This window comes from Gekko japonicus, unplaced genomic scaffold (assembly GCF_001447785.1).
Source record: "Gekko japonicus isolate JY-2015 unplaced genomic scaffold, Gekko_japonicus_V1.1 scaffold10, whole genome shotgun sequence".
Lineage (NCBI taxonomy): Eukaryota > Metazoa > Chordata > Lepidosauria > Squamata > Gekkonidae > Gekko > Gekko japonicus.
In genome coordinates this window covers 3,020,218-3,029,778 of record NW_015167526.1, presented here as the reverse complement: position 1 = coordinate 3,029,778, position 9,561 = coordinate 3,020,218, and the positions used below count along the sequence as shown (strand labels likewise).

At 55.0% G+C, this 9,561-nt stretch overlaps 1 protein-coding gene across 1 annotated transcript; it reads right to left on the bottom strand.

Annotated features, from left to right (window-relative positions):
* Positions 1-820: 820 nt before the first annotated feature.
* FAM109A (family with sequence similarity 109 member A) lies at positions 821-3,097 on the bottom strand. Its single transcript, XM_015413256.1, has 2 exons — positions 2,929-3,097; positions 821-2,167 (listed from the first exon to the last, which is right to left on the bottom strand). The coding sequence occupies exon 2, from the start codon at positions 2,152-2,154 to the stop codon at positions 1,318-1,320; it is 837 nt and encodes a 278-aa protein (XP_015268742.1). The 5' UTR covers positions 2,155-2,167; positions 2,929-3,097; the 3' UTR covers positions 821-1,317.
* Positions 3,098-9,561: the final 6,464 nt, after the last annotated feature.

Below are 9,561 nucleotides of genomic sequence, written 5' to 3'. Positions count from 1 at the left end.
TTACTCATGGAGAAACGGCTGACCTGGCTTCCTACGAACAGATAGTGTCATTCCCCATCGTCCAGCCTCAGTCACGGACTTCCTCTTAGAAAGCTGCAAACCAGCTGGAAAACTCCAGAAGAGCAGTTCTTCAAAAACCTCTGCCTTCAGGAAACTCTTTCCGTGACCACTGGTCTGCCGAGGAAACTCTGCTGACTCCAGAAGATTCCAGATAACTGTTCTACAGCTCACACCTAATCAGAGGCCCAGGCTGTGCCCTCCTTGAACGGGGTACGGGACCCCAGACTCCCCACCCACCCCAAAAAACCCACCTCACTTGCAGCTACAAACGGCAGAGGAATCCACAGCAAGAAGAAGAGAAAAGATTGGATTTCTACCCCGCCCTTCACTACCCAAAGGAGTCTCAGAGCGGCTTACAAACTCCCTTCCCTTCCCCTCCCCACAACAGACACCCCGTGAGGTAGGCGGGGCTGAGAGAGCTCTGACAGAAATGGCTCTTTTTCAAGAACAGCTCTGAGAGAACTACAGCTCACCCAAGGTCACCCAGCAGGTGCAAGTGGAGGAGTGGGGAATCAAACCCGGTTCTCCCAGATCAGAGTCCGCGCACTTAAACACGACACCAAACTAGCTTAAAGAGCAGAGCCGCTCCAGCAGATCACGGGATCCCTTAGGAACAACCCCGCCCCAGATATTCCACCCTGCCGTCCCTCTCGCTTAACAGAATGCAGAGGAAATGGGTCAATTAACTTTAAAAATTAAAAAAACACTTTAGGGATCACAAACAGTTTTGCAAATACATCCACACAAGACCTATGTTTCTTGCTGCCGCTTTTCCACATGTACCCACGCCTGTCCCCTACAGCATAAAGGGACAGGCACACACCCGCCGCCCCGTGGACCTCCCAGTACCTCAGTCACAGAGTCCCCTGCCAACAAGGGAAGATTCAGTTCACGAAATTGATGCTTCCGGCTAAGGTTTGCTTGGTTCTGACTTGCCCCGGGTGGGTTCTGCTCTCAAACACATCTCCTGCTGCGTTTTAGCAAGCAGGAGGCCGCCTGTTACACGCCCGGGCTTTCTAAAAGTGTCCCCCTTCATACATGGTTGGGTTCTGGGAGCCACCAGCCCTTGGCCAAGGGGAGGCCGTGCCAGTTTGCAGCGGGTGCTTTCCGTCAGCGCCGGGCACAGTCAGCACGTGACTGAGGAGAAGCAAAGTTTCCAGTAGCCGGAGATCAGTCACGGCACCCGATGACCGCCTGTCATCGGACTCGGGTCCAGCTCAGCCGTTCCGAGGGGGCCTCCTTGGCCCAAAACCCGGCTCACGGACCGCCGCCCCTCTGCCCCTCCAGCCACGCCCTTCGCAGCTCAAGAATCTCCCTGCCGTACCAGCTGTGGAGCTGGGAAAAGCCAGCGCTGTCCGGGTACACGAGGCAGTCCGTCCCAGAACCCCTGGCGCCACAGGAATTCCCCGAGGAGGCCCGTTTCCGTGGCGGCAAAGGCGGTGGCTTGAGACCCCCCTCGTGGCCGTCGCCCCCAGACGCCCCTCGATCGACCGGGGGGTATCCACTCGGCAGGCTGCGAGGCCCTTCACCGTTGTACCACAAGGCGCAGCCGTTTTCTTTCGGCGGGACGCAGATTGGGAGCGTGGGCGTCTCGTGAGGGAAGGCCGGCCCCAAGGCGGCCGGCTCCAGATTGGGAGCGGACTTGTTCTTCCGGTAAACGGGGGATCTCCTCTGGACCCGGTGGGCGCCGGCGAGGTGGCGCTGCATCTCTTCCAACTGCTTCTCTAGCTCCCTCACCACCAGCCGCAGGTAGCCGAAGCTGGCCCGCGAGAGAGCCTTCACCCACGCCTCCATGGCTGCCTGGCTCTCAGCCGCCAGGACGTAGGTGCGGGACTTGGCGCAGCCGAAGCGGATGGCGAAGGCGAACTCCTCGCTGGAGTCGCACAGCTCCACCGTCGAGTCCTCCAGGATGACGACCCCCACCGGCTCCCGGCTCTCCCGGTCCTCGAAGTAGAAGAGCAGGTTCCCCTTCAGCACGAACCAGCGCCGGTGGTAGGCCGTGTGGCGCTCGCCCTTCTTGTGGAGGAAGCCGGCCTTGTCCACGGGGGAGTCGCAGGTGGCGTAGAAGGCCAAGCTCCGCTCGTTCAGCTTCATCTTCGCCCGCCCCCTGGAAAGAAAGAGTAGAGCGGGCTGTCAGGGATGACGTGGGGGGGGGAGACATAAGAACATAAGAGAAGCCAGTGTTGGATCAGGCCCATGGCCAATCTAGTCCACCACTCTGTCACAAAGTGCCCAAAAATACCAGGTGCCATCAGGAGGTCCAGCAGTGGGGCCAGGACACTAGAAGCCCTCCCACTGTTGACCCCCCCAAGCACCAAGAATACAGAGCATCCCTTGCCCCAGACCGAGAGTTCCGATCTACACCTTGTGGCTAAGAGCCACTGATGGACCTCTGCTCCATATGCTTATCCAATTCCCTCTTGAAGCCATCCATGCTTATAGCCACCACCACCTCCCGTGGCAGTGAATTCCATGTGTTCATCACCTTTGGGTGAAGAAGGACTTCCTTTTATCCGTTCTAACCTGACTGCTCAGCAATTTCATGGAGTGCCCAGGAGTTCTTGTATTGTGAGAAAGGGAGAAAAGTACCCCTTTCTCTGCCTGCTCTATCCCATGCATAGTCTTATAAACCTCGATCATGTCACCCCTCGGCCGTCTTTTCTCCACGCTAAAGAGCCCCAAGCGCTTTAACCTGTCTTCATGGGGAAAGTGTTCCACCAACCCTTTTATCATCCTAGTTGCCCTCTTCTGCACTTTGTGGGAACAGTTGTGGGAACAGGAGGAAGGAGGGCTTAGCCGGCCCCAAATGGACAGAACAGGTAGCTGGCAGCACCGGGGGGGGGGGGGGTGATGCTCCAGGAATCTTACGTGGGAGACGGCTGCCACTTCTCTTCCTCCGGCCACGAAACGGCGGCTGCTTCAGTATAATGCAATACAAACCGGGAACCCAGTGGGTCACTTCGGAGCGGAGCGGACCGGACCGGGAGATGCCTTCCTTGCAGACTCCAAGAGAGAAAAGCGGTTCTGGTCTTTTCACCTCTTGTGGGGAGAGGCGGGCCTGCTGGAGGAACCAATTGCAGAGTCACAGCCTCAGAGCAAAGCTAAGACGGCAAGACCGACTGATAAAATACCGGTACAAAGTTCAGGTCCCCCGAGAGCTCCGCCCCTGATTTGAAGCTCAGCCGGAAACCCAGGTCACTAAGCGGCAGTGTTCCCTCTAAGCTGAGTCCATGTGAGCTAGCTCACAGTCTTTTTAGCCTCCGGCTCACACATTTTTGTCTTTGCTCAGGAAATATGGCTCCGGAGCGAACTCATTCATGCAGTCGCCCAATCGCTCGCTCAACACTTTAAGTGCCAGGAGCTCAGGAAAGTAGAATTTTTGCTCACCAGACTCCACAGCTTAGAGGGAGCATTGCTAAGCGGATCGATCCCCTGAAAGACCATTTCCTCTGGCACATCCCAACTAGGGTTCCAGGTCCTCCCTGATCACTGGTGGGAGGTGGGGGGGGGGTCGGGTTGCCAGATCCAGGTTGGGAAGCCCCTGGCGATCTGGGGGTGGAGCCCGGGGAGGACAGAAACCTCAGTGGGGCACAAGGCCCTGGAGTCCACTCTCCAAAGCATCCATTTTCTCCAGGGGAAACTGATCTCTGTCATCTGGAGACGGGCTGTAGTTCCAGGGGATCCTCAGGTCCAGGGCTCATTCCCTGCAGGAGCGGCGCTCCGGCAGTAAAGAGCCCAGGGGGCGGGCACATGCAACAAGCCCCACCCCCTGCTCCCAGCAGCCCTCAGTCAGAGCAAGAAGCAGCCAGGTAAGCTGCAGAGCTCCCCCCAGCCCCCTGGTCCAAAACAGTCCAGTGGCACCTTTAAGACCAAGTTTTGTTCAGGTACAAGCTCTCCCTCCTCTGCGAGGACAGATCTGCACGTTCCCCCCTCCCCAAATAGCTAGCAATCCAAAACAGTCCAGTGGAGCCTGAGCGGTGGGTGTTGCCTTCTGACACACTTCCGGTGATGTCAGGGGGTGTGGCATATGCAAATAAGTTATGCTAATGAGTTATGCTAATGAGCTCCTGCACCTCTTTTTCTACGAAATGACCCCTGCCCAGGTCTCACCTGGAGGCTGGCATCCCTAGTCCCAGCCCAGCACCAAACCATTCACAAGAAGGTAACCTCGATCCCTCTGGATTTTTGGAAGCCAGTGGCAACGTGCTCTCAGCGACGCAATGCTCTTGTGTTCTGAAGTGCTAAAAGCATGCGAGTGGGAGGAGGCGGCACTGACTGAATGTAGGCCACGGGAAAGGGTTTGGCCCCTTGTGTGGGAGGACAGGATGGAATCCGGATGTCGGCCGTCTCCGTTGCCCTACATAGAGGCTCTCTGAAGCTGCTTTCTGTTGAGTCCCGTGCTGGTGGCAACCAACGCTCCCTCTAAGCTGTGGAGTCTTGCGAGCAAAAACGCTACTTTGTGAGCAGCGGGCATTAAAATTGTGGGCGAGCGATCTGGCTACTGCATAGATTCGTTTGCCCTGGAGCTGTCCTTCCTGAGCGAAGACAAAAACATATGAGCTAGAGGCATTACCTTTTATGACACACATGGTCCGGGCCCAACGAGGTCTCATTTATGTCAGGTCCGGCCCTCATAACAAATGAGTTCGACACCCCTGTTCTAAGCTGTGGGGTCTTGTGAGCAAAAATTCTACTTTGTGAGCCATCTGGCATGAAAGTGGTGAGCGAGCGGTTTGGCTGCTGCCTAAATCAGTTTGCTCTGGAGCCCTCCCTTCCTGAGCGGAGACAAAAACGTGTGAGCCGGAGGCTAAGAAACTGCGAGCTGGCTCACATCAACTCAGCTTAGAGGGGACACTGCTTGAGTCTTCTTCTTTCCCTGCTGCTCAGGGGTCATTTCGTAGAAAAAGAGCTAGGGGAACTCATTAGCATAACTAATTAGCATATGCCACACCCCCTGACATCACCGGAAGTGTGTCATAAGGCCACACCCCCTGACATCACCGGAAATGTGTCATAAGGTCACACACTCCCGCCCCCAACGGTCCCGGCCGCCGCTGCCGGCCTTGCAGCTCCACTGCCGAGCCCCATGAGGGGCCCGGCGGGGGACCTGCAAGGCCGGCGGGAGGGCAAGGAAGCCCCGCGAAGGCTCTCCCTGGCCCCAGGCAGGCAGGGGTGGGGAGAGGCAGGGGGGGAGCAACTTACCCTCCCTCTTCTCCTGCCTCCTCCTGGCTGAATGAGGGCCGGAAGCGGGGCGGCCGGAAGCAGGGGGCGGGGCTTTGTCATGTGCCTCACCCCCCGTACCTCACCCGGGGGGACTGCGTTTCCCCCGCGTTCCCCCCTGAAATTACCTCTGCTGCTGCTTCCAGGAGAAAAGGTCCAGGAGCACCTCCAAGACTCACAAAACATGCGGCAGGATATGACTTTTTGTGAGTCACTGCCAATGTTCCCTCTAAGCTGTGGAGTCCTGTGAGCAAAAATTCTACTCTGTGAGCTACAGGCATTAAAGTTGTGAGTGAGAGATTTGGCTGCTGCATAAATTAGTTTGCTCTGGAGCCATATCCTTCCTGAGCTAAGACAAAAACCTGTGAGCTGGAGGCTAAAAAACTGTGACCTAGCTCACACTAACTCAGCTTAGAGGGAACACTGGTCACCACTCACTCGTCTTCTCACGATGTGACCCAAGTACCACAGCCTCAGTTCAGTCATTTTAGCTTCTAGGGGGGGGGGTTCAGCCTTGATTTGATCTCGAGCCCACCAATTGGTCCTTCTGGTGGTCCACGATATCCATAAAACAAGCTCACATTACTTCCCTTGTACACACGCTGCTTATCGAAAGCCCTGCCCCCTTTTAGAAATACTTGGTGGGCACCACGTCGGGGGTCCCTGGTGTTACTAGAACGTGGAAATGGTGTGTCACGGTTAGACTGACGTATTATGTCAGAATATATTCTCCTCTGAGGTGTAGTTTGGTGTCGTGGTTAAGTGCGCGGACTCTAATCTGGGAGCACCGGGTTTGATTCCCCACTCCTCCTCCACTCGCAGCTGCTGGATGACCTTGGGCAAGCCATAGTTCTGTCAGTGCTGTCCTTGAAAAAGAGCAGTTTCTCTCAGAGCTCTCTCAGCCCCACCGACCTCACAGGGGGTCTGTTGTAGGGAGGGGAAGGGAAAGGAGTTTGGAAGCCGCTCTGAGACACCTTTGGGTAGTGAAGGGCGGGGTATAAATCCAATCTCTTCTTCTCTCCTAAATGTCACGAACGTTGGTCCGCATTGCTAACATACTGGGGGAAAGATGGCACCCAATCTCTTCTCTCTTCTTCTGATTCTCTACTCCTCCACTTGCACCTGGCTGGATGACCTTGGGCAAGCCATAGTTCTGATAAGAGCGGTCCTTGAAAAAAGAGCCTCTTCTGTCAAAGTTCTCTCAGCCCCACCGACCTCACAGGGTGTTTGCTGTGGGGAGGGGAAGGGAAAGGAGACTGTAAGCCGCTCTGAGACTCCCTTGGGTAGTGAAGGGCGGGGTATAAATCCAATCTCTTCTTCTCTCTTCTTCTAAATGTCACGAACGTTGGTCCGCATTGCTAACATACTGGGGGAAAGACGGCACCCACCCGTAAGTATTTCCCAGCATGTTCTGATTTGCAAACGAAGCTGCAAAAGGAACTGACTGTTCAAGTCTGGTTTTTGCTTGCTTGTTCAATAAACATGACTTTATAGAAATGATGTTATTTATTTTATACAGCGGAGGGACCTTCCCAGCCAAGCGGAAATAAGCTCCATTCGCTGCTTTAAAACGTTATACTTCTACCTGTGGAAATGGCAGGACCCCAGAGAACCGTGGCTCTCCCCCCCCCCCAGAGCTGCACCCTCCTTGGGCTCCAGCGGGGTAATAAGTGGGGGGAAAGATACAACTAAAGCGGCCTTCGACTGAATCAGTTCATCAAGGTTAGTTTGGTCCAGTGTTCCCTCTAAGCTGAGTTAGTGTGAGCCAGCTCACCGTTTTCTAGCCTCCGGCTCACACATTTCTGTCCTCGCTCAGGAAGGAGGGTTCCAGAGCAATGTTCCCTCTAAGCTGTGGAGTCCTGTGAGCAAAAATTCTACTTTGTGAGTGACTGGCATTAAAGTTGTGAGCGAGCGATTTGGCTACTGCTTAAATTAGTTTGCTCTGGAGCCCTCCTTCCTGAGCTGAGACAAAATGCGTGAGCGATTTGGATACTGCTTAAATTAGTTTGCTCTGGAGCCCTCCTTCCTGAGCTGAGACAAAATGCGTAAGCTTGCTCACACTAACTCAGCTTAGAGGGAACACTGCTCCAGAGCAAACTGATTTATGCAGCAGCCCAATTGCTCGCTCACAACTTTAATGCCAGGAGCTCACAAAGCTGAATTTTTGCTCACAGGACCCCACAGCTTAGAGGGAGCATTAGTTTGGTCTACTCAGTCTGGTAGAGGCTCTCCAGGGTCTCAGGCAGAGGTCTTTTCAGCTTCACCCCCTTCCGGGTTTTTTTAACTAGAGATGCCGGGGACTGAACCTGCGACCTTCTGCATGCCAAGCAGAGGCTCTGCCACTGAGCCACAGTCCCTCCCTAAGAGAAGGGGGAGTCTGGCTCAAAAGGTTGTCAGGAACTACCCTGAGGAGGCCTGGCTCCAACGGGGGCTCAGGGCCCTACTGGTGGGAAAAGGGGCAGGATTTCTGCCACATACAATCTCGATGAGTTGTGAAGATCCAGCCTTGGGAACGAGTGTGACAGACGGGCCCCTTTTGGAAAGAGAGCCCCCCTCAAGAACCAGATGAGGCCACTGGGAATGTTATTCACCCCCACAATAGAAAAAGAAGAGGAGGAGGAGGAGGAAGAGGAGGAGATTGGATTTATACCCCGCCCTTCACTTGGAGTCTCAGAGCGGCTTACAATCTCCTTTCCCTTCCCCTCCCCACAACAGGCACCCTGTGAGGTAGGTGGGGCTGAGAGTGCTCTTGACAGAAACTGCTCCTGAGAGAACAGCTCTGAAAGAACTTGTGACTGACCCAAAGTCACACCAGCAGCTGCATGTGGAGGCATGAGGAATCAAACCCAGCTCGCCCAGATTAGAGTTCTTGCTCCAAACCACAACACCAAACTGGCTCTCAAGCACGTTGAAGGTGTTGGTTGGTCCGAGGTAGGGTGGACCTGGAAGTCCCCTTTACCCCAGTTTGGGATGGGGGGTGAGTGGTGGGCTGCAGATCGGGCTCTGTCTGCCACTTGCCACGGTGGCCAAGAACGGCTTTTGTCAATTTAGGCCGAGTCGCCAGGGAAGGTCTCGGAAGCTCAGCAGGGCCAGTCCTTGGACGGGAGGCCACGCAGGAAGACTCTGCAGAGGCAGGCAGTCGCCTTGAAAGCCCCGTGTTGGGGCTGCCTGTCGGTCAGTTGCGCCTGGATCGCACTCGACACACAAAGACGCCAGGCGTGACCGCTCCAAGGCTGAACAGATCTGGCCGTGATTCTACCTGTCTTAGCTGCATCCAGGCTGGACTATCGCCACGTGCTCCACATGAGCGCCTTGGAAGACTGTCCGTAGTGGAGGAGGGGGTGTCTGGTGGTGCCAAACTATGCCACTCTTTTGTAATTCATGCTTTAAGAACATAAGAACCTAAGAGAAGCCAATGTTGGATCAGTCCATCCAGTCCCTCACTCTGTGTCACCCGGTGGCCAAAAACACCAGTTGCCCTCAGAAGGTCCAGCAGTGGGGCCTGGACACTAGAAGCCCCCCCCCCTGTTGCCCCCCCCCCCAAGCACCAAGGATACAGAGCATCACTTGCCCCAGACTGAGAGTTCCTATCTATACCTTGTGGCTAATAGCCACCGATGGACCTCTGCTCCATATGTTTATCCAGTTCCCTCTTATAAGAACATAAGAGAAGCCACTGTTGGATCAGGCCAAAGGCCCATCCCGTCCAACACTCTGGGTCACACAGTGGCCAAAAATACCAGGTGCCATCAGGAGGTCCAGCAGTGGGGCCAGGACACCAGAAGCCCTCCCACTGTTACACCCCCAAAGCCCCAAGAATACAGAACATCCCTTGCCCCAGACGGAGAGTTCCTATCTATACCTTCTGGCTAATAGCCACCAATGGACCTCTGCTCCAGGTGTTTATCCAATTCCCTCTTTAAGCCGTCCGTGCTTGTAGCCGCCGCCACCTCCTGTGGCAGTGAATCCCATGTGTTCATCACTCTCTGGGTGAAGAAGGACTTCCTTTTATCCGTTCTAACCCGACCGCTCAGCAATTTCAAGGAGTGCCCATGAGTCCTTGTATCGTGAGAAAGGGAGAAAAGGACTTCTTTCTCGACCTGCTCTATCCCAGGCATAATCTCATAAACCTCGATCATGTCACCCCTCCGCCCTTTGTTGCTTTTAGTACATTAACTGGTGCGTCTCTGTACAAACTGGTTCACCTAGGTGTGTTTTTGAGCGTTGCCCTGGACACCGGTTGTTTGGCAGAAAAGCAAGAGGCACATCTGAAGGAAGAGC

What these genes read in the sequence shown, in the direction of transcription:
- FAM109A (XM_015413256.1), bottom strand. Translation starts at nt 2,154, where the DNA reads ATGAAGCTGAACGAGCGGAGCTTGGCCTTCTACGCCACCTGCGACTCC.